Genomic DNA, 27,595 nt, shown 5'->3' with positions numbered 1-27,595 from the left:
TTTTTGTCAAATAGTACTAAACACTAAAAATTCAATTAAAAACTTCCATGAAGAACTGAAAAAAAAAATTAAAATTATAGTTTCCAAAACTTCCGCTAGGCGTCGCATGGTCGATTAATTTTCTCGCTAGCGTAAAGCAGTAACAGCAATTTTGCCATTTTGGGGCTTAATTCTTCACATATTTCCTTAGAATTAACAATTAAATTATTAATCGATAATTTTACTTAAAGCTAAACAAATTTTACCCGAAAAATTGGTCATAAAGTTATAAACAAAAAAAAATTTGATTATTTATGATAAATTTGCATAAAAAATCAAATTTTGTACCTTTCTCATAAATTCGCTTGAACTAGTAAATTTTTTTATGAATATCATTATTCTTCTCGTAAAAAAATTGTTTTATTAGCCAAAAATATGTGACCTTTCCTAAGTGGCAATAAGAAAAAAATAAAAAATTTACGAACCTGTTATCACGAAAGCTAAATAGAAAAAAATTCCAAATTTATTTGCTCTAATTAAATTAAATAATAAATCAATAATTATTCATCGAAATGAACTAAGTATTGAAACACAATAGAAAAGACTAATCCAAAAATATTAAACGTGGTAATAAATTAAGCATTTATTAGAGAGGAATGTAAACTAAAGTACACATGTTAAATAATAAATAAAATTTATGTAGTAATAGTAATAGCCTAGTAAGTTAATAAATCATCGACAGGGTGTCTTTAGCGCTTTTATTATCGCAAAGACAAATAAAACAATATCTGAAACACGTGTAGAGATTGTTACTTATAAGTTTAGTTTATCCAGACATCGCTATTATAATACTTCTTGTACACTTGTACGTACATTCTGTTATTGTTATTGTTAATGTTAGAGTTGCAGATGTAGAACAGTGTGTGAAATAAAATAAAGCTACTCATCGGAAAGCTTAAAGCTTTAACATTCCGACAAGTAGAGATAGAGTCACGGGATTTATCGGTGTTCGTTGAGTAGTTTAATATATATTTTCTAGCTCAAGGATAAACGCATAAAATACTATTTACTCGGTAGGTATTTAGTGTACAGTATACAGTAGACATATTAACCGAACAATAAAATTCGCGGTATCATTTTATAACCAGACAACAATGCACATCGTAATCCTCCGATTTTACTATTTAAACTTGCTACATAATTGTAACATTAACTTAACAGAACCATCTGATGATGACTGCTATATAGTCAATTCAATGAGCCGTTTTCATTTTAATTCCGTTGTGCACCCGGCAAATTGCCAATCATTAATCCATTATGATTAGCTAATTATTCAAAATACGCCTAATGACCTCGATGCTTATCTAATTTGCCCTCATCGTTTATCGCACGTTACTTTTGTTGTTTATTTAAACATCATTCAACGAAACAAATCTTTTAAGCCATTAGTTTAAATTTCTGGTAGTCATTTAATTTAATAAGAGGCGAATTTCTTTGGGCGCCTCAAAATGGGGTATTTTTAAAAATGGTTTTGCAGGTGACAAAATTTTATTTGAATTTTGAAAATAATTTTTTTTTTTTATAAAATAATAGGTATGTAAAATTTTTTTTTAAACAAAAAAAATTACTTTCGAGTCCTGGTATAAAAAATTCAAAATAAAATAAATTAAAAAATTGTTTATTCACATGATATTTTTTAAATTTTAAGTATATTCAACAATAAATCAGGGAAATATCTCAAAAAATTTTAGCTAAATCGATCAACAATTTTTTTTAATTACAGCACGAGCAATTTTTTAAAATACACTTTTGAGAAAATCATATTTGAAATTTTCGTACAATAAATAATTAAAGGTCTCCAAAATCTAAAATAACTCCGTAAATATTTAATTTTTAGTTTTTTCCTTCCGAAAATATAAAAAAAAATCGATTTTTTGAAATTTCTTCAGAGTTTTCCCTCTTGAGAATAAAAACAAAATTAAATTTTCTCAAGATTTGATTTTTATAAAAAATTCTGAGACACGGCAGCGTCTTTCACGAAGTTCTTGGTTCTCAAATCAAATTCTTGACTAAGAAACAAACTCATATTTTGAATTACTATTATACAATTATTTGTAATTATAATTATAATGATAAAGTTAAAGACTACTTTAATTACATAACTATAAATTTTTATTACAAACGCTTGTGGTAAAGAAATTTTGTTGAACACCCATTAAGTTTTATGGAACAAAAAGCAAATGGCCATCACTCAATAATATGTATATTTATGCACGTGTGTATCACTTAAGCAATTGCTCCGGTAAATAAACCAAAGATTACAGTCTTTTTAAAATTAGGGTTTTTGTTCGTTAAACTTACATTGAAGTTCCTGGTGAGCCCTTCGTATAGATGTATGTATATAAATGTAGGCCATTTCATTCATGAGTAACTTGGTTTGATTTATGGGCAAGGTAATTACGGGAGCGATGCTTGAGAAAAAGTTCATTTTTTGCTTGTTTTTTATTGTCTTTAAATTCAAGAGGAAATGAAGTTTGTTGGCGATTAAGTTATGTAACCAAATACCTTTTTTTTTAGAAAGCGTAAAAATTTTATGATTTTGTGTTTAAATGTTTTGCTAGAACTAACTTTTTTAGGTTTTCGAGTATTAAGTAAAAATTTTAATGAAAGTATGCAGTTAGTTTTAAAGATCAATTATTGTAATTATATATTCATCAGAAAAAATTTTATTGAAGATCGATTTAATGATGGAAGAAGATTCTGAAGATTGAAGTACTGTTTTTAAGTTTACAGATTTTTATTTAAGTTTTAAAGTTTTTAAAAATTTAGTTTTGCAAGTTCGATCATTATTTTTAATGTCTTGTCTGATAATAAATAAATAAATAATATAATAATATAACCAGTAAAAATTTGACAGTTTTAAAGTTTATTTCCATCTAAATATGAAATTGACAAACAAACATTCAACAGTTTTTAATTGTTCAATATTTTCAATTACAAAAAAACAAAAATCATGCTAAAATTTTTTTATCCTTTAATCTGTTTTTTTTTTTTTTTTTTTTTTTTCCAATATTGTTAAAATTTTTATTTCTTCAAATAAACGATCAGACGTTTTTCTTATATATATTTTAAACTATTTCATCTAATCATCTTCGATCATCGTTAGTAATTCCATTAATCATAAAAAATTTCTTCCAAGTTTCTTCTTCTAACCCTCCGAAACATATTACCCGTCAAAAATTTCTTAATTTCTTAAATTAACTTCTCAATTTTCTGAAATCCTAAAACTTCTCTCGTTAATTCATCGCCATATAAAATCCATAAAACATATTTTGAACTTTTAGGTCCTCGATTAGGCAGGATTAGCCGAGGAAGAGATGTTCAATTCCAGGATGAATTCTGGACCTATTCCGAAGAAATCTGAAATACGTGAGTAGCAAGTAAAGAGCCAACTACAACCAACATGTAGCATAGACAGTCAGGTAAGTATATAAGTATAAGTATAAGGGCAAACGGTTTAAGTATGAGAAAGGCTCAGCTGAACTGGGAACTGGGAACTGGCTGGTATCGTGTCGGTGGATTATTCAGCTCTTAACTCTTAACTCTGGATCCTATAAGATGGTACACATACCATGTAGGTATAGATGTATATATTATATATATATACAGGATACTCGAAAAAAAAAAAAGATTAAACAAAAAAAGGCTCGACAAGTGAAGGTGGGGGAGGAGTGAGTGGATGAGTGGACGAGGATGGACGACTGGTATGTATGTGGCATATAGGGCCGGTTTTTCTGGTTTTACTACGGAGCACGAACTACGGTCTGTCTTGCTGTTGGTCACCGTAGCTGTTGGCTGTTGCTGTTGGTGGTATTATATTGGGCATCACTACACATGGAATGGGCCTCATGCCATGCCATGAAATGGAATGGCTTCTTGCTCCTTTGCTTTTACCTTATCCTATGTATATACTCGTGTTGGTATTGGATCCTGTCTTGGCATTGGCATTATTATATACACCGCAGCACATTGTACATTATACATTATACATTATACATTATACATCCACATCCACACCTACTATGGGTACATGAGGACGAGTACAGGCAAGTTGGACCCCTTTGGTATTCCAGGCTACCATTTACACAGCCTTAGGTTCTCATGACTCTCTTCTTCCTTGTTCTTAACTCTGGTTCTTGCTCTACTCTTCTTGTGGTTATGGTTATGCTTATATGTGGCTTTTTTTTATTTTTTTTTTTATTTAAGTATTTTAAGACTCCTTCATCACTTAATACTCTATTGAAATATTTTTTACCACTCACTACTCGCTACTCACTGGCTTTTCAACTATTATACGCTTTTTTACTCTAATTGGTGGGCGCCAATTCATTAAATGCCTATTTATATTACTTAACTGTCATTTTACTGAGTAATACATTCAGCTTTACTAAATCGTTATCGGATTTTTTTTTAATAATAAAATAATCTAAACAAAGAACTTGATTCAAGATGATCAAATTCTTCAAAATGTTCTAGAATTTTTCTCTTGAATTGAGACAATTTTTTTATCAGTGTATAATTAAAATAATTTTATCTTTGATGTATTTATAAGATGAAATGAGTATTTGTAAGTAAAATTTAGTATAATTAAAGAGGGCTTGACCTGAATTCATGCTTTATCAAGGTTTTTTATGCTTTTCAGTGATAGTTAATTTATTATCATAAGTTTTAATGAAATACATTAGAATTTTATTTTTATTGTTTTAAATTTTTAATTTTAGATCTTCAAAATTTCTCCAAAGTTTAAAATTTTCTACTCATTTTAAAAAATTATGTAAGAATATTTTTTTTTTCAACTCAAATTTAATGACATTGACATTAAAAATCTAATTAAATTTTTATTTACAACCAACTATTTATTTTTCTCTAAAATAAAATTCATGAATAAAAATTCCACTGAAAAATGTCAGATGTCAGAAAAAATTAAAGTAATTTACTCAGAAAACCCAGGGGGTTTTCACAGAACTATCGGCATTGTGTCAAAATCCCCAAAGTCTGCATAAATAAATTCCTGACCCTTTTATTTCTCTGTAAAAAAAAATGCTTGAATTATTCCGCCCGTTTAATTATTTTTCTCTGTAAAAAATAAATAATGCAAATAAAGCTAATTCGTTCTTTAAAAAAAACTTAAAAATTCCTCACAATACTCAATTAAACATTAAGAAAAATTTTTCCTGTTCCGTGGATGAGTAAAATTAAACTTAAGGACAATTGTAAAGTAAAAATTGACGCTCTGAGCGAAGAATGGATGATTTATTTTAGCATTCTCCGGAATTCGAGGGTCAACTTGAATACATTAGTCACCTGCAAGTAATCTAAAATAATGACATCACCATTCCAGTGTACGGTGTACGGTTAAAGTTGACTAACTTTTTTAAATTTAAGCATTACTCTCAGTCGCTTGACTCTATACTCGTATTTGGGTGCCATCCGTATCCTCATTCTTCTTTTTCTTCTGCTTGGGTATCAGTATTGGTGAATCATGCTGTGCAAAAAAAAGACTCGTGTCCCATGGGGCCGATGGGGGACTAAACAGGGAAGTTCTTCTTCATACATATATACTCCTATACCTACTTGGCAACTGAACCCACTACAGGAAAAGAGGTATAAAATAAATCTACAGTTTCAGTGTCCTGTGTTATTCTTCTATTCCAAAGTCCCATCTTCTCACTGAACTCCAACTTCAGGATTCACCATATAATACAGCTACAGCTACAGGTTAATATATCGCGTTTCTAGTACAATGCCAATAGGATGTGTTACCTTGAAAGTCAAAATAAAAACTTTAATTTTTCGATAAAAAATTAAGGATAGAATTTTATTTTTCATGATTTATGATCAATTTTTTTGTTGATACTCATGATATTTAAAATGGTATTAATAGAAAAAATTAACTTGGCTAAAAAATAAATAATTAATGAAACAACCGAATAATTTGTTTAAAAATAATTTGTTAAAAATAATAAAAAAATGTCCACTTCTATTAATCTTAAATACACTCATAGAAGGATTTGTTTATAGTTAATAATATTTGTTAATATTTAAAAAATCATTTATTAGAGACCATTTTTTAGTCCTTAACAAATATTTCTTAGTATTTAAAAAAATTTATTAATATTTAATAAATGAATATCAGATTTATTAAATATAAACAAATCATTTTAAATACTAAAAAATATTTGTTTAATACTAAAAAGTGGTCTCTTATGAATGATTCGTTAACGATTAACAAATATTTTTTAATACAAATAAATCCTTCTATCAGTGTAAGTAAAATTATTCCCGCAATATATGCCCGTAAAAGTTCTTGCAGTCTCTCAATCTTCCACTTAAACTTAATAAATTTTTGACTGTCGAAAAAGTCAGCCAAACAGAAATTTTATGTCCCAAAAAATTAAGAAAATTTTTTCAATAAATATCTTTAATTAATTAAATTTTTTTCATGCATTTGAACTAAAAAAATAACCAGTCTAAATTCATCTCTACAGAAAAATCAAAATGAACTCTTTAGTTTATTTTTTTTTGTCACAAACAACTTAATTTTTTTGCTCTATTATTCTATCAATATTCAATACACAATGGATTACCGAGAGATCTTTTACAGTCATCGAGGCGGTCAGTTCTAGTTGATAATAAAAGCATGGATCGTGTATAAAAGCTACACATCTGAATACCGTGATAATCCGTAGGTCAAGGTCGGCATAGCTGTCTGTCATGATGAAAACCGAACGATAATTGAGACATATAACATGTATATATTCTAATCACAATCACAATAATGGTCATACTCGTGTCTGGTTTAAAAATAACTTGCTACCGTGTATTACTGTACTAAATGACCGAGTAAAGGGAGTAGAGGATGTTTCGTCACTTTGCCATCTAATATTTAATTTACTACATGTTACGTGTTACGTAGATTTAATTCTTCTCTTATAACTTGTAACTTCATACCGCACATACATACTCATACGACTTTACTCTATCCACTAATTTATCTCAGTCTTCATTCCGCGTTTATGTGCCTGAAGGTACAATCCACCGTGGGTTAATTTATTTGACCCAACCACTACAGATATCAAGTTCTCAATTAGTGTCTTTCATTTCATTTCTAGTCTGTCATTCTAACTCTTTTTTATTTTTGTTATTGTTATTATTACTAATGTATGTGTCAAAAAATCGGCAATTTTTTTTGTCAAATTTAAATGGAGCTTTTAAAATTTTGATTGATGTACATCTTAATAAAATATTTAATTTATTCAAAAAGGAACAAAATTTTAAAAATAATTTTATTATTATTTTGTATTAGTTAGAATAATGATTGAAGACACTAAATTTTTTTTTAATTAAAAAATATTATCTTATTTCAAAAATTTTAATTTTTTTAATATTTAATAAAATTTATTAGCTCTCAATAAATGATTTTTTAATATTAGATGATTTAATAAATTTTTGTAGCAATTAATTAAGCATTTATTAACAGATAAAAAATATTTTTTATTTTAAATACTATTAAAATTGCTAATAAATATTTTTTACCTGATGATAAAAATTTATTTGGACTTTTTTGTAAAAATTTAGTGTTGAAATTTTATTTAGACATTTTTTATAACTACATAATTTAAATAGATAAAAAAATGTCAAATAAATAAGGGGGCGTCCATTAATTACGTGAGGTGTTCTAGGGGGGGAGTGGATCATGCTAAATCTTACCAAATCTCACTTAGGGGGAAGGGGGGATCTTAACGAATATCACGTAATTTTTTCTCTAGCAGAAAACAGTGTAAAATTGCGTGAAAAAGTATTTCTATAATAAAATATGGCCAAATTTGACACAATAGTGTCTGTCGTATTCGTCTGAACCCTGCAGAGCAGCAAAGTAGCGCTCGATTGTTTAATTTGATTATTGATCGATAGGATTCACTAATTTTTTAGGTATAGATTTCTTTAGAAATCTATCGGTGGTAGCCGGTCTCATGTCGTAATTTTAATAAAATTTTGTCATAATATGTTTAATTATCTTCAATTTAAACTATTGTTCGTCGACTTTTAATACTTTTTTCAATTTATTTCGTAGTTGAGAAAATTCAAAAAAAATCAATAATAAATTAAATTTTAGCTTTTATCATCAAATGACTTTTATATGTAAAAATCCTATTTTTTAGGTAGATGTCTTTAAATATCTATTTGCTGTAGTCAGCCTCATATCGTTATTTGCAAAAATATAATAAAAAATGAATTTTAGGACATTACGGCCTTTTAATAACGTGTTTTTTTCAATATTCAAACAAGAAATCTACCTATCCATGTCGGGTGTAGCCGAATGGCACTTTTTTTCTCAATAATCCAACCCGTTTACAGCCAAAACATAAATTTTGAATAATCTCGCGTGAGATTAGGGGAGGGGGGAGGGAGTTGAGGAAAATCTTACGAAATCTTATCAAGGGGGGAGGGGGGGTTAAAAAATTCTCAAAAATGCCTCACGTAATTTATGGACGCCCCCTAAGATAAATTAGTAGTTTTTTACTTGTAAAAAATAACAAATAAAATAAATAATTAAGAGTGATAATTATATTATTTATTATATAATAAATTCTTATATCAGCGTATAAAAATTAAAAAACTGACTCCTTATTGTAGCATCTTTGCACACCAAATATATTTTCAGCCTACTGGTGTATCATTTTACAAACTAACGAAGTCAGCAAAAATTATGCTGTGCGAAGGCTTATACTACATTATATTATACATAATTTTATAAATTTATACAAATATGGTGTCACGAGAGGCGAGTAAAAAGTAGATAGAAATAGAGATAGAGATAGAGATAAGGATACAGAACAAGAAACTGTAATGTAAACGAGAGTCATTTAAGACTGTTGTTCATAGAACCTTGTGCTCTAAGATAAAATATCGTGAGTAAGCGATGACGTTTACGTGACACTCCTTTGTCTTAACTCGCTAGATAGACAACGACACGTGGGTAATTATCTACTGATACCGGCAAATGTTAGTTGTTACTCTCGAAACCCGGCTTACTCGACTAATATTGGAGGAGGTAATTGCTGGCGTTATTAAATATTTGGGAAAAACCCTTAAGCTTCTTACAAACAAACTTATAGATATTTTCAATCTTACACATTAAAAAATTTTTCGTCATTTTGTAGAGTGTCAAAAATTTTTGTGTTGAATATTACACTCTAGTGTGTAGAATTTAACATTCTGGTGTGTTAAATCATTGAATCAACACATGAGAATGTTAAATTCTACTCACTAGAGTGTAATATTCAACACACAAATTTTAACACTCTACACAATGACGAAAAATTTTTTACTGTGTACTACAATATATTTTATTAGAGTCTCGCCAGCTGCAAATGTGAATTTTATTATATTGCACCAAAATTACAATAAACTAAAATTTCCCAAAATGTTCTTGCAGAGACGAGACTTTATCAATTGCTTGGCATCACCAACTAAATTATAATCCGGTATAATTTATGGTGATGAGACACAACTGAAATTTTTCTAATAAAATCTTAATAACGTTGTAGAAAATCTACAACTTAAATAATAACTACATTAATTAACCATTACTAATAAATAATAATAATTATTAACTAAATAATTATATACGATAATAATAATAATCAAATAATTATAACTAATGATAATTAATAGTCACATAATAAAATTAAATAATAATAAAAGTGAAATAATGATAATAATTAAATATTACTAATTATAAATAATAATAATTAAATTAAATTACAAAGGAGTGGGTGAAAGATATGACCCCCCAGAAATACTTAAACGTCATTCATAATAAATTGAGAGTTAATATTAGCTTACTCACACAGTAAATCGATTATTTTGTTATTTATAATTATGAGAAAATTTGTTTAATTTTTTTCACTTAAGTGAAAAACTTCAAAAATTTTTTAAATTAATTATAAAGCTTTCAATGTTAACAAAAATTTTGTACTGTCTAAAAATCATTGCTAAAGTGTGTCTAAAACTTTCTACTATTTTTTCTTCATTTTATAAATAAACACAAAAAATTTTTCAATGAATTTTCTTCCATGAAAAAATTAATATTTTTTTAAATTTTGTTTTCCTGAATTATTCTACTCAAGATAAACTTTAGAAAAAAAAATATAAAATTGTTTAAAAACAATTTTAATATAATTTTTATCAATTGAAATATTGTTAACCATGAAACTAAACAATTACCAATTTTTATTAATTTATTTTCTTTTTAATTTACTGGACCATAGAAATTATTAGACATTAATAAGACTCTAATGTCCTTTAGTGGTTGTTATTGCTTAATGTAACCAATTCTTGGTTTTCACAAAACTGGTGTAACGGGTTTTCTATAATGTACAAGCTATCTGAGAGGCCAGAGGCGTCATGTCGCGTCGTCGACATTCGCACGCAAGACTAAGACGCGATTATTAAAGACTACAACTCTATAACACACGCATATACCTTCGCCCATCACACAAAAAAAAGAAAAAAAAAAAAACAAATTAAATGAAACACAATAAACCGTGTGAAATATGTCAGTATCGTTTTAAGCGTGATTAAGCATTAACATGACGATCATTATTTTCAATATAATAGAAACCACAAGCGCTAAATCAATACTGATTAATCATAAATAATTGGCTCGATCCCTGCATCATCAATATTAACATTTTTTTTTTTCTCCTGTTTCATATTCCCGGTCATTATTAAGCAAATGGTTAAATTTATTCAAAGCATCAGCCAGCGAGAAGTTCGCAAGCGTCCGACATCTGAATGATTATGTATACGTTTAACTCTGAGCCTATTATTTATCTCTATTGATTAATCGTCCTGTTTGTAGTTTGTAGCGTTGACTCAATCTCAATTTCAATATAATACAGGAATGTTCAAGGCAAAAGGTATCGAGAAGGTCGCAATATTTATAGCAAACTCGAGGGCTCACTTCTCGAACGGTCCTGTGGCGCAACGGATAACGCGTCTGACTACGGATCAGAAGATTCCAGGTTCGAATCCTGGCAGGATCGCACACTTTTTTTTCTTTATGATTTATTATACTAATCAGTTATATTGGTGATGAATTATTAAAGTTAAGAATTTATAATATAGATTGTAAGGTATTTTTTCAGTGAATTACTATTTTTTACAGTAATTTATAGCATTTATATTATCTAAACAAGAAGTGCTTTTAATAAATGCTAAATTCTTATCAAAAACTCCAGCAAATATCATAAATTTAATTAGTAAAATCTACTAATGTAAAATAAATTTTCATACATTTTTTAAATATTTTTAATTTAGTTTGACTATATTTGTTGAAATAAAGGATTTATAAAAATCTTCTTAACATTATTTTAATATAATATTTATTTGGTAAAAAAAAAACAATTTTTTTTTCATTTGAAAAACATCTATAGAACTTATTAGAATAAAAATTTTCTTTAAAAAATAGATGTGATGCTCGATAAATTTACCCGGAAGCTGATAATAAAATATAAAAGATAATTTCTCGCTATTTTATCACTGTTAATAAAAGGATGTCTGAAATTATTTTTGCAAAGATATTAAGTATTAAAAGCCCTTGAATTATTTCTTGACATGCAAGAAAAATATTTTCACTCGTAGCTTATTTAAAAAGTAATATGAAAAAATTGTCGGTTTCTGAGGAAAATAAATATCAAATATCATTTCTAATTTAAAATTATTATTAACCTTGGGACTTTAAATTCCAAGGGTGAACCACGTGTCTCATTATTATTTAAATTCAACTTTATTGGAATGGAATATTGCAAAAGTTTCTATTTAACTGGTTAATTATTTTGATGTTCAAACTTTGGATTTCTATACAACTTATAAGTCTTAATTAGCGTGCGTCACAATAATTGTTAATAATATATATTGAATTTATTAATGCTTGAATAATCAAGGTCAAGTAATTAAAAACTATTTTTTTTTTCGATTATAAAATTAATAAATTCTTTTATTACCCAGAAAATAATTTTTATTTAAATAAAATTTATTTTATTAAAATAATTTTTTCTCTTTAAAAAAAATTTTTATGTACATAAAAACAATTATTGAAAATAAAATTAAACTATTCATAAAATTAGTAAGTTAAGTATGTAACACATAATTTAAAAGCCATAATATTGATAATAAATAAATTATCCAACAGATAATGACTTTTGAAAAATAGAAAGTCAGAGTAAAATACCGTATGCATATGCCACGAAAATAAATACAATAAATACACCAGATAACAAAAATGTAATTAGTTCGTAGAATATTCACCGCTGATTGGCTCAATGACATACTACATATTACACATAACATTACATATCAAACGGTATAAAGTATACAAAAGTAATATCAAGTGTAGGCCGTATAATTATAAGTAATAGATTTCCAGGAGATAAACTCGAGGATTTTATTATTATAGCTTAAACGCAATCCATCTATCTACAATCCGACAATATACTGTGTACTATAATATACAATACCCCTCCGGTGGTGTATGATCTTTATAATAGATAATAAAAATCCAGCGTACAACTTTCGCAACTAAGCATTAATATTACATTCATGCAGCAGATATTACACACATTGTAATGGATTGCAAGTGTAAGTGTGAGTGTAAGCCCCATTGAAATATCAAAAGGAGTTTACTGTAATCTACAAGATACCCATGCCGTTCGCGATTCTTTCATTATTATGCACTGCATAATAATTACGGGCCAGACTCTACGCGCATTTATGACCTACATGGCCCATGTATGATATGAGATTACGATTCGTCTCGATACACTCGTGTGTGGTCGTTGCTCGTCTGTTTTTATTTGTTTTTTTAGAGAAGTCGAGATCGAACAAAATAAAGAACGATCAAATGCTAAATATAATATATCAATCTTATATTTTGTAGAGAGATGCAGTAGCGTAATTCAGTAATACAAGCTATTGGTTTATTTATTTGGTAGATTTGGGCAGTTTTTAAATACTGGGGTAAAAATCCAAGCTGCCGAAAAATTCCAGGAAAACTGTGAATGTTTTCACCTGGCCGTGAAGGACCAATGGAAGATCTCTATCTGGAAATCTTTTAAGCGCAATGAATCATCTTAAAAACTGCCACAGCCAGGAACATCATTTTCCATACACCGTCACTATACAAACTAGTGGTGTTATATTATCGCTACTATGTATCTTGTTAGTTTTGAGCACAAAGGAAACGGAAGAGGAAAAGAAAAATGTTTTTTTGTTCCTTTTTTTGACTAAATGTAAATAAAAATAAAACTTTGCGAATGTAAAATTATTTGGTTCTTTCATTTTTGGATAAAAAATTAAAATTTTAAAGTTAAATTTTTATATTAAATGAAAATAATTTGAGAAAAAATTTTTCTTTTCTAAAAATTGATATTTTTCTATTTTTATGAACTTGAAAAAAAAATTTTAATTTTTGAGGGTTGAAAAATTGTGAAGTTTAATTATAATTAAATAATTATCAAATATTAAATAATTATTAAATATTATTAAATAATTGTAATAATTATTTTGAGAATATTGAAGATATAAAATATTGCAAATAGAAAAAATTATGATGAAAAGGGATCAATGTTTAGACTAATTAACCTCGACATATCAACAAACATTGAAGCTGCTTATAAATAAACGACAAACTGATTGTTGATCGCTTATAGAATGAGTTCGTCCTAAATACAAATAAAATACTTGTATATAATAACACAACAGTGCATATGTTATGTTATATTATATACGCCATACGTTTAACAGAACGAAAGGCTGGTGAGAGAATGCCATTTCCGAGAAATTACTCTCCTACACCCCTTATTTTGTTATTAGTGATTGCTTACACCAGATTGTATTGTATTAAATTATAAAAGTTACTTTGTATTGTTCCGCCGTAAAAGTGTACAATACAAAATATTCTTCTTATTTTTTCTTTTAGATGCACAAAATCTTTGATAAATTTATTATAATTATTTTTATACATCAATAAAAAAAATTTGTGTAATTTGTTTTTTTTAAAAGACAAAATAGTTTTTAGTTAATATTATAATTATATATTGAAATTAATTATCATGATATTTGTAATAAAAAATATTTTAATTATCAATGAGTAATTAAAGTACGCATTACAAAGATAAAAAATACATTTCGTAAAAGTAAAAAAAATTATCAGCTAATTTGATCTCATTAATAACCATTCGTCATTAATAATTAATCATATTTACGTATTGAAATGATAAACAATTAAAACTTAGAATTCATTATTATTTTTTTTAGTTCATTTCGGAGAAAATCGATTTAAAAAAATTACAACTAATAAATAAAATATTAAAAAAAGATATTTCAAAATTTTTAAAATATTTTATTCAATATTCATTCCAGCTTTCAAGATAATAAAATTTTTCATAGCCCTAAAGTACTTAATTCCCGACCGGATCTCATTTATTATTTTTTTCTCAATATACACCGTGATTGGAACATAAAATTCTCCAATACAAGTACATAAAGTCTTCCATCGTTCCCCCAAGAATTTTCTGACAATTTTTTTCCAATTTTGGCCGATCATTTACCGTATAAATAAAAAAAAATATGAAAAAAAAAATCAACAATACATTTGTCGGTATCAAATTTCAAAGATTGATGTCTCTTATCCCTCATTATACAATACTTTCTTCCCACAAGTAAAGACGCAAAAAAAAGCAATAAAACCCCGAAGATTCCCAGTACCGCGATTTAGAGACTTTGATAATGTAACAAATGAGAATTATTCGAAAACAATGAGTATGACAGTGAGTAAGAGTGAGTAAGCGATACCGATTAAGAAAGAGCTATCCAATGAAATCCCCAGCAATAATAATATACCATAAACCCAGCATAAACTATACTTTTGAAACTTAAAATGGTTGCCATAGCAACAAGCCCTCAATTGCGCATGCTCAATCGCGATTTCTCGCACCCGATATCAACCGAAGCACTCCGAGTCTCTCCGAAGCTCTCCGGAGTATCCCGAAGCGGGAGTTCTTGGTGTTTAACGCGGCAAATGTGGGGGAAATCTGAACGTGGGGTTCGAAAAGTAAAGCGGAGTATGATGGGGGGCTGGGGCTTGCGAGTGGGGAAGACAACGACGGGGGGTTTCATTCTCATCCTTATTGCATGCCGCCAAGAGAGAAGTACTTTTTAATCAAAAATGCACGACAAAGACAAAATAGTGAGAGGCGAGAGGGAGAGAGTCCCGTCGCATCGGACAGCCGCTCAGTCCCCAACGCCCGTAGATCGCGAGAGCGTACAAGCGAACCCCGAGGAGAAACGCTCTCTGCTTTTCTTTTTTAAGCAACATTTTCAAACAAATTATTTATAAAATAGACATAAATAAAAAAAGTAAATAAATTACTTACTTATTAATTTTAAAAATAAAAAATATTTTTTAATTTATCCAATTGGAGTGGTTAATTAAAAAAGTGAAAAAATCGGGAGTTCTGCGCAGAAAAAAACCGCGAAACCGGATTCAAATCCGGAGTGTGAAGTGAAGTTTTAAAGTAGTATTTATTTATTTTGAAAAAATAAATAAACCAAACAATGTTTGATGTTTTCGGATCAGTTCGGGGCTTGCTCAAGCTCGACCAAGTGAACATTGACAACAATGTATTTCGGTTGCACTACAAAGGAACGGTGATCCTGCTGATCGCGTTCTCCCTGCTCGTGACCTCCCGGCAGTACATCGGGGACCCGATCGACTGTATCGTCGATGAAATTCCATTGAACGTGATGGACACCTACTGCTGGATCTACTCAACCTTCACAGTACCGGATCGGTTCGGAATTATCGGCAGGGACGTGGTCCAGCAGGGAGTCGCGAGTCATGTCGAGGGCACCGATAAAGTTAAGTACCACAAATACTACCAGTGGGTGTGTTTCGCCCTCTTTTTCCAGGCGATACTATTCTACGTTCCGCGGTACCTGTGGAAGACCTGGGAGAGCGGAAGACTGAAGATGCTCGTCCTGGACCTAAACTGCCCGATCGTCACCGACTCCAGCAGAACTGAACGCAGCAAACTTCTGGTCGACTACTTCAAGACCAATCTGCACACGCAGAATTTGTACGCTTATAGGTTCTTTTTCTGCGAGATTCTCAACTTCGTCAACGTCGTGGGGCAGATCTATTTTATGGACTACTTTTTGGACGGAGAGTTCTCCACTTACGGACGAGATGTCGTGAGGTTCACCGAGATGGAGCCCGAAGAAAGAGAAGATCCGATGGCCAGGGTTTTTCCGAAAGTGACCAAGTGCACGTTCCACAAATACGGAGCTTCAGGAACGGTCCAGAAGTTCGATGGACTCTGCGTTCTTCCGCTGAACATCGTTAATGAGAAGATCTACGTGTTCCTCTGGTTCTGGTTCATCATCCTGTCGGTGATCAGCGGACTGAGTCTTCTTTATCGCCTTGCAGTAGTTCTTCTTCCAAAATTGAGGCTGATGATTCTTCGCGCCAGGTCTCGCATTTCTTCCCAGAACGAAATCCAGACGATATCCAACAGATTCCAGATCGGAGACTGGTTTGTTCTCTATCAATTGGGGAAAAATATCGACCCTCTGGTGTTCAAGCAGCTGATTACTGATCTAGCCACGAGATTCGAGGGAAAAGAGAGTGTTTAGGGCTAGAAGACTTTAGAATAAGGGAGTTAAAATTATTATAATAATACGAGATTATGAAAATGATTTTATTTATATGATTGGACGTTTGTCGCGGCCCAAATTTAGATTTGATAATAATATTTGATTTTGAGATGAAGGGTTGTTTTTAATTTTAATAAGATTTTATATTATGACAATTTGGGTCGCGGCGACTCTAATTGTGTGATAAGAGGCGGACGGCGTCGGAATTTTTTTCTGCCATTGCTGTTTTTTTTTTTTTTTTTTTTTTTTCTTAAGTCTTGTGAGTGCCTTTGATCTGCACGGTACTTTTCTTATTATTATTCTACTTTGGAGATTGCTTTGCCCTTCAAATTAGCGGGATTCGATATGGTCGGAGTTTGTAATGTATCTTTACTTTTTTTATGGATCGTTTCGCTGGAGATTTTTTTTATAATTGATTTTGGAAGTTGGGTTGGGATTTTTTTTTAATATTACAGGGAATTTTTAAATAATTTTTTAATGAAAAAACAAATTTCTTTTTTTCGTAATTTTAGTAATGTTAATTTTTTTTAAGAATTGAAAATTTGCGATATAATTTTTATAAAATTGAAGAGCAAGTTTTTAATTGTTTGATTAATATTTAATTTTTTTTTTATATAGATAAAAATTGTTGAGTGTTGAAAAATTTTTTTACCCAGAACTGATCACAAAATTTGAAGATGAAGAAATTTTTTAGATAAGGAAATAATAATTGTCAAATAGTAATTTCCAATCGATAAAATTTTCTAGCACGGATGAAATTTATTTGAACAATTGTTTCCTAAAATTTATTATAAATCCCCAGACTCTAGATAGAAAAACAGACACGTGGACAATAGTAATAATAGTATTGTAGTCTTACTACAATAAGGAAATAGTGAAAGTTCAAGGGTACGAGACAATATACTGAATAAAATAACGACTCGTACCACATGCCGATACCTTTGTTCATCGGTATGCTTTTTTGTTCAGATACCTGAGCACACACCGGCATACTTTACGATCTACACACTTATTCAAACACAGCTAAAAAATACAACAAAATTGATCGATCGAAAACTTTGTAGTTGTAATTTATATGATATTTTTTTTATAAATGTAACTCGGAAATTAACATCACTAACTATAACTTATGTTTAAATAAATTGACGCCGTCCTCCCGATAGCATTACTTCCATTCTACCAACTGTAATAAGTATCTTTTTTACAGCTATTACATTTAGTAATTAATTAATAATTATAATTGATCTGACAATTTTTCAATTTATTTCAATAAATAATTTTTTTTGTTGAGGTTCTTTTTTTTTTTTTTATTACTGAAGTTTGGTGGGTGGATAATTTTTTTTTGATTAATTATTACAAAAAAATTTTTTTTTTAATTGACTCGCAGAAAATTATATTTTTGAGTGATTAAAAAAAATTTTTTTTTTCAAATTTTTGCTATTATTAACGCACAAAAAATGTTAATTGTTAAATTTTAACACCAAACTTAAGTATTATTAAAAAGCCTTAAATGCAAAAAAAAAATAAAAAGCTATATTAAAATTTGTAGATATAATAAATAAATAATAATTATCTAAAAAAGACATAAAAAATTCATTCCAGGGTAGTAAAGTATTTAATCTCTTATAATAAAATATATAAAATAAATGAATCATAAAATAATTGGACATTATATTCATGCCTGATAATAAAACTGCCTCTGCATTTAACCGTCCTCATTAAATTTTTCAAATAATAATAATTAAAAAAATAAAAATAAAAAAAAATGTATTAAATAATAAAATCGGGATTATTGCAGTTTATCATTAGCTGCCTATTTTGCCTATACATATATAATTATTATAAATTTTATTAGTAATTAAATAAATACCTATCATTATTTAATAATGAATAATCAAGCCAGATTTTAAGACTTAGCAAACAATAGCAACAATAAATAATAAATATATATAAATATTAAATATATTTTATATCATATTAAATAATAATTATTATTATTTCTTTCTTTTTTTTCACTCGCGACACTTTGATTCTTGTTAACTTGCTACTGAATTGGCAATTAATAAATTTTAGCTCAAAATAAGACTGCCAATTTATATATATAAATATATATATATATTTATATATGTATTAATTTTTCTATCACTTGAGAATTAAGGGACCAGTTTTGGAATTGTTATTAAATTTAGAATAGTAAATATATTAATTATTATTATTATATTATTATTAATTAATTAATATTATCATAGGTATAAAAATATATGATAATTCCATCGTAACTTTCTGATAAATAATGTAGTGATAAAATATAGCGTGCTCAGATTGTGTAAATCTGTACTTGAGCAAATCAATGTGATAGAGTCAACGATAATTGTCAATTGTTTTTAAAATATAATAATCTTATAAGACTTCAACTTTTAATAAAAACTTTTAAACAAAAACGTAAGATTTTTTTCTGTAATAAAAATAAAATCGATTGATAAATATTGTAAATTTAATATTGTATTAAAATTTTATTTTTTTGCGAAATAAGTATTTTATAAAATTGTACTGACGAAATAAAATAATTATATCTGGTGTATTAATGACAATAAAGTAATAGATTGTTAATAAAGAAATACGAATTGTACAGTGTTTAAGGAGAAAGAAAGTTTGTTGATATGATATGAAGATGATATGAATAGAACAAAGCAAAGTGATGAGAAATCAAATAAAACACCTAGTATACTAGTATAGAAAAAATTATTTTTATTTATTTTATATTCTATTTTCTTCCCGTCCTTTTAAAGTATTTAGAATAAGTGTATATAGTGTTAATATATTTAGCGGAAATATTATTATCGCTGAAAATAATTTTTCAATTACAGAGCGGTTATAAAATTTATCGGGGGTCCATGAAGCAGATTGACCTTCAATCATGCTTCAATGACTAGGTCGAGGGGTCGATTACGTGATTCTACTTTCAAGTCATGTATTTTAGAGTTTTTGATTGAATTTTTTATTATTTTTATGGTTGCATAATTTTTATGTAATTTTCGTGTTGAAAAATATTTGAATACTATTTCATTACTTTAAAAACGTGTGAAATTATTTTAGATGTTAAAAATATTTTAAACTATTCATAAAATGACATATTTTATTACATTGTTGTTTTTCATAATTTTAAAAATTGTAAATTTAAATCAATTTTAATTTTTTTTTGTAGCTCAAAATTTTTTATTAAAATTGATCAATAATATTTTACTTAAAACTTTTTTTAATATACAAAAATAAATTTTCAGTTTGATTATAGTTAATGATTAAGAATAAAATAAAAAACAAAATCTATATCAATACCGTGAAAAACGTAAAAAATCAATGTTAATTAAAAAAAAACTCATTGAGCATGTGAAGCATACAAAGGCATGTGCATCATGAATATACCGACCGAGTTTATTTTAAAGCGGTTGGTCGCCGAGCAGAAGGTACCTCGTATTTTTTTTTCTAGTTTAGCTAAATTTCTACCTGAACGGGCAATTTTATCAGCTTCGCTATATTTAGACGGAATATAAAATATTGAAGCAGAGCTCTAACTAGAGCTTCGTATTCGATTAAAAAATTTAAGAATTTAATAAGTTTAAAAAATAATAAACGGAATTTCAGGACTACTACCACCTACCAATAGAAGAAAAAGAATAAGAAGAAGAAGAAGAAGAAGAATGAAGGTAAAAGTAAAGGGATTTGCGTGTTGGTGATATTAATATAAGCCGATAATGATTAATAATATGAGAGTGAAATCATTCAGGTGGAGAAGATGTCTGAAGGGACAAAATATAAAATATACTGAACCTATAGTAAGTATTAGTATTTGTATTAATATGTAAGAGAGAAAAAGAAGACTTCTCGGCAGCATTTGAGTATCCAGATTATTATTATTATTATTATTATTATTGTTATTATTATATATGTAAATAGAGAATGAAACCAAGAACGTAAATGGCGTAGGCGAGGAGGTAGATGATGAGGTAGAGGAGAACGAAGCGACCCTTTACTTTAGAACAAGAATGTCCGCGTGGTTGCACGACCGCGGACGGCATATACGGGGGCAATGTCCGGTCAAAGTCCTTATACATACTGTACTTTACTGGGTAACGATACGACGCGATCAACGCGGTACAGGAACATCTTTTATAATATAAATATATACTTATACTTGTTTACTTACACCATTACTGAAGAACTTAATTTATATGGGTCTCGCTGGTGACTTCAATGACACCAATACAATCGAATGTTGATGTTGGTTGTTTTCATTTGTGCTTGGGATTTATGCCGATTCTCTAGTTCAGGAGTATGCTCTAAGCATGTAGAAGAAGTACATAGAGTGACAGACATTCTATTATTCACAGGTTGTTTTAGCGGAGAGATTGGAATAGTAATCAGATTTACATCTATTTAATGTTATTTTTAGTCATTGAAATTTTATTCTGAATTATTCACGAGTTTTATTTGGTTTTTATTTTAATGATAGCCAGAGGTATCACACTGTCATTTGAATAGTCACTCCATTCGAATTTTTAATTTTAAATCAATTTTATTTCAGGGTAATTTATGGCTTGAAATTTTTGCTGATAAATTTTTTATTATATTAGTTGAAGAACAGCTTAGATTATTGTTGTTAATTTTTATTTGTCTAATTATTTTTTGAGTTAAAAAAATTACCTATCTATTTTTTTATCTTGTACTGTATTTTAAAATTGTTTTTTGGGACGTATAAAAATATATAATATCAGTATAATATCTGGTAGCCCCAATAGAAAATACAATATATAAAAGAAAATAAGTCAAGTTTGTTTATCTATTTGAGAAGATGATAGTCGATTTATTGATTCTGATATACGTGTAATACTTATGATAATTTTTAAATAAGGCTTGAAAAAAAATTTTATAATTAAATTAAAAAATTTTTTGAGTTTTGGTCTTATAAAAATTAAGTTTTATACTTCAGAAGTTAAAAGTCTTCATCTCTCTATTTTTTATCACGTAACTTTCGAATCAAAACCGGTATCACTTATCAGAAGAAATCACACCTCCAAATCTAAATCCCGAAAATTCTTTTCTCTTAAATAAAAGTCTCCGGTTTCTAGGTCATTTTTAAAGCTTGATTTTTAGTGACACAGAAAAATTTATAGATGTAAATCTCGAGTTTTTCTCGGTTTAGTTACTGTCGGTTTTTGTGCGAAATAAGAAAAGTTAACTTGACATTTCACATTTTAAAAGATCACTAGTTTATTTTGAATTTTTTAATAAATTCGTCGGGTATAAAATTAAGAATCAAATCAAAAAAATAAAAAACTCATCTAAAGTGAAAAAATTTCCATCAAATTATGTGATATTACATTTTTTTAAAAGAATTTTTTAACACAAGTTCTTAGATTTAATATTTAATGTGTTGGATTTAGAAATTCAATAATGTTGATGGTATTTTATTTTCAAGTGAATTTTTAAAATAGACTTTATTTTTATTAAAATTCAATATTATGAAAGATTATTTGTGCGTTGACTTTTAAATAAATAATAAAAATAAAGCGATAAAGTGTAATATTTTTATTACACTACACATTAAATAAATTATTGTTATCAAGGCTCTAAGAAATTTTTAATAATCTCTGAATTAAGTGTTTTAATTTACAATTTTATGTAACACAACTACAATCTACAGAGTAAATAAAATTTTTATTTGTGAGTATGTGAACAAGATTATCAAAATCCGTGATCATTAATCAATAATAATTGATTAGCTAGTAATGAGATTATTACAAAAAACTTGGTAAGATATTGAGAAAACAAGGTTGTACAAATAAGGTGATTTATTGGATAGTAAACTAAATATTTATGTAGACAAAAAGTTAATTCTGTGGCACTGTACCGGTGCTTATCATTTACGTAATACAAAATAAAAAAAGTAGAAGAAGAGAAACTTGTCGTTTGTGATATAAAATTTTGAGAATATAATATAAGTAAATCGTGGAGGTGATAACGAAAAATTCCGTTATTCCTTCTTATTATATTAAATGAAAGTAGGAAAAATATGTTTTATCATGTATGCAAGATAAAAAATATACTTGTGTTGATTTATGTCAGACGGAATCAAATCGAGTTTATTAATCTATTATTTATAACGACCAATTTGTCATTAATTACTTATTGTTTAACGACTTAATATAAGATTAGTATTTTTTGTTTCGAAATAAAGTGTTCTTGTTTTAATTTTAGTTTTGATTATTCATTATTTTAATGTGTATACGTGAGTAATTAGTAATGACGAATGATTATTAATTAGTTCTGATTAGTTGATAATTTTTATGGATTAATAAATGTGTTTTTTTATCTTTGTAATACGTAGTTTGATTATTCATCAATAATTAAGAAATTTTTGATTACGAATAATAAAAAAATTAATAATTTTTTGGCAGTCCTAATTTCATTTAAAAATTATTTTTTAAGTTAAAAATATTAAGTTAAAAAAATGAATACTCATAAAAAGAAAATTTAATAATAATAATAAAAATATTTGAAGTTTTTTAAGTCATCATTTTTGTTTTTAAAAATATTTTTCGTGAGTTAAACTAATTTTATTATTATTATTAAAAATTCTTAAATCCATTTTTAAGTTCAAAAATAAATTTAATAAGCGAAGATTCTTATTCAGTTGTTTATCTATTGTTATCAGGAGCTATCTAAAGGAATATAAAACAAAAAAGAAGGCTCCGTAATGTCATCCCTCCCAATCCATCATTTATATTATATTTCTTCTAGTAAAAGACGTGTTTAGTTGTATCTTGCACAACCCGCGTGAGTATAGATACACAGTTAAGAAATATTTAGTGATAAGAATACGACCGTTTTATTAAAGACTTTAACAGTCAGTGGGAACTCACGCGAGCTTAGATCCGGGTCTACCGAAATTGTTTGTTGATAACAATATATACTTATTTGTTTACTTGTGTACACATAGAAAAAAAAATGGCTTCCATTCTCGGAACATTTTCCGTTCTCAAGAATCATCTCAAGTTGAAATACACCGAGGACAACGCAGTGATCGACAATATTGGTGAATTTAAATTAAATTTTAAAAATTTTCTTATGTAATTAATAAAATTTAAATTTAAATTACTAAGTTTAAACTTTTTTGAAAAATATAACACATGTGTAAATAACAATATGTGTTTACGCACGGTATTGGTTTTGGTTGCGATGATTACACAATGTACCTAACTGTATAATATGTTTAAGTGTATTATTTCTATTCGCAGCCAAGTCACGACCTACTTAAAACAATTAATTCAGAATTGGAATTGATTAGAAAAATACGACACATGAGTTCAATTAACCGGCTTGATATAAGTTCGAGGTTCTATTCCAATGCCGTGGGAATTATTATTTCGTTTTATTTCATTAATTATAATTTATACTAATAATTAATAACAATTATTACTATTTTTTTGTTTAATTAAATTTTTTTTTATTAATTAAAATTTTTAATTTGTTTGCTACTTTTTTTTTCAGTTTTTAGGCTTCACTATCGTGCTACTTTTTTGATACTTGTCAGTGGTTCCTTACTTGTATCTGCAAGGCAATTTTTTGGCGAACATATTAAGTATGTAACTTCTTTTTTTACTTAAGATTATTTATAAAATTTTTCTTTAATAAGAATTTAAACAATTTAATAAATTTAGAAATAATTATTAAAAAATTTCGAATTTTTGGAAAAATTTTTAATTAAAATTTTTGATAAAAAAAATTATGAGATTGAAGAATAAGTTTAGAAGTTAGTTAAAAGTAAAAATTCCAAAATTTTTGATACAAAATATCAAAGACATGCTAAATTGATAATGAAACATAAATTTCCTTTAATTAATTATCATTGCCAAGGTAAAAGTCATTAAAAATTAAATTTGCGATCAAAGTATAAGTTAACTTAAATCGAAATAATTGACCAATAAAAATCTGTAATTGTTATTTTTTAAAAGATGTATTATTGACAAAGGATCGCTACCGAGCTATGTGGTGGATACGTTTTGTTTTTTCAAGTCGACGTACACTGTTGTAAGTATGATTGATAATTAGTATTTTAAAAGTTTACGATCTGTAACTGTGACAAAGTCATTAAAATCTATAAGTATAAATAAAAATGTTTATTTATTATTTATCGGTTCTGTTCTCTTTATAGCTGTTTTTGTTTTACAGTCTAAACACATGAATAAGACACTAGTCGAACTGGGACACATACCTCACCCAGGTGTTGGACCATTCACCAAAGACGATGAAATCACGCATTACGTTTATTATCAGTGGGTTCCGTTTGTGCTGTTTTTCCAAGCGCTGCTTTTTTATATTCCGCGTTATCTTTGGAGAAACGCAGAAGGTACTATTGTAAAAATTTATTATTTTTATATCTGATCAGATTAGATTTATGTTCTGTAGACATTCAATGTGTTCTATTCTTGGTATTTTTATTTTAAGCGAAATAATACTGATTGGAGTTTTAGTAATTCAGGAGTGATTCAATTGTTGTCTGAACATGATTCATTTTCAATTAGTTTTATTGATTGTACTGAGAAAAATTATTCATGACAAATTCACCGGATATTATAATTTATCGTTTAACCAAATTTATTGTTGACTGTTATGACTACCTCCATATTTATAGAAATGATTTTTAAGCTAAAAATTAAAAAAAAAAAATTTCATATGTTCTAAATCATTTTTTTTATGTTTTTTTAAAAAATTCAAATAAAAAAAATAAATTTAAAGTCTTCAAGTATTATAACGACTTATTATTAAGTTCACTTTAAAATTTTAACTTTTCATTTCGATAAAATCATAAAATCATAATTTGCGATTTTTTATTAGAAAATTTTAATTAAAAATTATCAAGTTCAAATTTCTAAATAATTTTATTATTGATTTTTCAAAATTCAACGTTTTAATAATTTAAAAAAAAATTTTTTTGATATGGCCAATTTTTTTATCTTTATATATCCTTTCAGACTTGCCAGGTAATATCAGAAAATTTTTTCATGAGTACTTTTTAAGTTTATAAAGATTTGTAAAATTATTTGGATAAATTTTGGAGTAAAAATCAAAAGTTTAAATATTTGGTTAATTAAAAATAATTAAGTCTCAATTTTAATATGAGGATCAAAAATTGAAATTCAATTTTCAAAATTCAGGTGGTCGAATGAAGGCACTGGTCTCAGGCCTCCATCTAGCGACTTTAGCCCTCCACGAGGAGAAAACAGAGCTAGAGAGCGGAAAAACAATACCCTCAAAACGGGACCGGGACGAGAAAATCCAGCAAATAAGAAACGCATTTTTGAACCGGCTGCACATAAACCGCCCCTGGGCGTACTACATGAGTTTTTGCGAGTTAATAAATTTCACGAACGTACTCGCGCAAATTTACATAACGGATGCATTTCTGGGTGGCGCATTCCTGGATCTAGGTCTCACGACGACACAATTCGAGCACTCGCCGGGTGATAAAATGACACCGCTCGATATTGTATTTCCCAAGGTAACAAAGTGTACATTTCACAAATACGGTCCCTCCGGAACGATCCAGCACCACGACGCACTCTGCGTTATGGCACTCAACATCATTAATGAAAAAATCTACATTTTTCTATGGTTTTGGTTCATCATATTAGCTATCGTCACGGGCCTTGGCCTCGTCTGGCGGATGCTAACCATGTTATTACACTCAAGGTAATTTACTTACGTTCATTTACATTTTTTATTAATTTTAGTCATTAAATTAATATCATCTATCATTTTTATTTGTATTTACAGAAGCATTGCGTTCAATCGCTACATATTTTCCATAGCCTGTCCCGGAAAATACAACCCCTGGAATGTTCTGAAACTGACCCACGATTACTACTACGGCGACTGGCTCTTCCTCTACTACCTTGCCAAAAATTTGGACAACTATGTCTTCAAAGAACTTCTAGAAAAGCTGGCTTACGATTTGGAGGAAAGAAAAGCTGAACGGTTAAGACAGTTGAAGAGTTTGTCGCCTGAACATGAACCTCTTAAACAGGCTTGAATAAATACATAAGTTGATATGGTCAAAATTATTTTTGCACACCTTGAACGCGATGCGTTGGTGTGCTTTTTTGGCATTTTGTTTAAATCTAGTCTTTTGCATTTATTTTTTTAACTATACAGAATAATGAGATGTTGTAATTACGCAGAAAGTCTAGCTTAAATATTATAGATATGAAAAAATCACGAGATTTTTTTTTGTAGAAGATTAAATTTTTTATCAAAGTTGTATATTTAATATTTGAATATACTTTTATATGATATATTTTTATGACTTTAATGAGTAAATTCATATTTTGTGTACATTTTATTGAGAATTATTGTATTATTTCTTGTGTAATTTTCACGAAGGATTTTTATTTTTATAATATTAGTCTTTTATTTCTACGAACAATTTTTGCACTGTTATTATTATTGTTATTTTTATGATTATCTACTGTATCCGCAAGCTGTCAACTGTATAAGTACTGTCGTTGAAAGAGATTATACAAGTTCGATAAGTGCCTCGCGAGGAATTTTCAGTTGCATGACTTGACTTCTACAGGAAATTGTACTTATAAGTCGGATAACTTTTATTTAGCCTGTACTGTGAACGTCGAAATGAGCTGGGAAAAGTTCTGCAGATATATAAGTATTTATAAGAATAATTTTAAAAATTAGTTTGTAATGAATAAAGTTTTAATGATTTTAACTTGTAAAATTTTGACATTAAAAAATTATTGATATGAACATTTTAAGAATAAAGTAA

The 27,595-nt window shown here is 28.0% G+C and overlaps 2 protein-coding genes, 1 long non-coding RNA gene and 1 other non-coding gene across 4 annotated transcripts; 3 read left to right on the top strand and 1 right to left on the bottom strand.

Annotated features, from left to right (window-relative positions):
- Positions 1 to 5,343: 5,343 nt before the first annotated feature.
- LOC123273096 lies at positions 5,344 to 25,096 on the bottom strand. Its single transcript, XR_006511257.1, has 2 exons — positions 25,031 to 25,096; positions 5,344 to 5,802 (listed from the first exon to the last, which is right to left on the bottom strand). It is a non-coding gene; the product is annotated as an uncharacterized LOC123273096 (long non-coding RNA).
- On the top strand, positions 11,018 to 11,090 carry Trnar-acg. The gene has a single exon. It is a non-coding gene; the product is annotated as a tRNA-Arg (tRNA).
- LOC123273094 (innexin inx2) lies at positions 15,306 to 17,846 on the top strand. Its single transcript, XM_044740296.1, has one exon. It carries the CDS (start codon positions 15,661 to 15,663, stop codon positions 16,735 to 16,737), a length of 1,077 nt encoding a protein of 358 aa, XP_044596231.1. The 5' UTR covers positions 15,306 to 15,660; the 3' UTR covers positions 16,738 to 17,846.
- On the top strand, positions 23,418 to 27,034 carry LOC123273092 (innexin inx7-like). The gene is made up of 6 exons (XM_044740293.1): positions 23,418 to 23,851; positions 24,307 to 24,397; positions 24,771 to 24,846; positions 24,988 to 25,165; positions 25,974 to 26,508; positions 26,593 to 27,034. The coding sequence occupies exons 1-6, from the start codon at positions 23,764 to 23,766 to the stop codon at positions 26,846 to 26,848; spliced, it is 1,224 nt and encodes a 407-aa protein (XP_044596228.1). The 5' UTR covers positions 23,418 to 23,763; the 3' UTR covers positions 26,849 to 27,034.
- Positions 27,035 to 27,595: the final 561 nt, after the last annotated feature.

The sequence above is a fragment of the Cotesia glomerata genome, linkage group LG10 (assembly GCF_020080835.1).
Source record: "Cotesia glomerata isolate CgM1 linkage group LG10, MPM_Cglom_v2.3, whole genome shotgun sequence".
NCBI classification, from domain to species: Eukaryota; Metazoa; Arthropoda; class Insecta; order Hymenoptera; family Braconidae; genus Cotesia; species Cotesia glomerata.
Note: the sequence above shows the minus strand (reverse complement) of the source record. Positions and strands in the feature narration are given on the sequence as shown.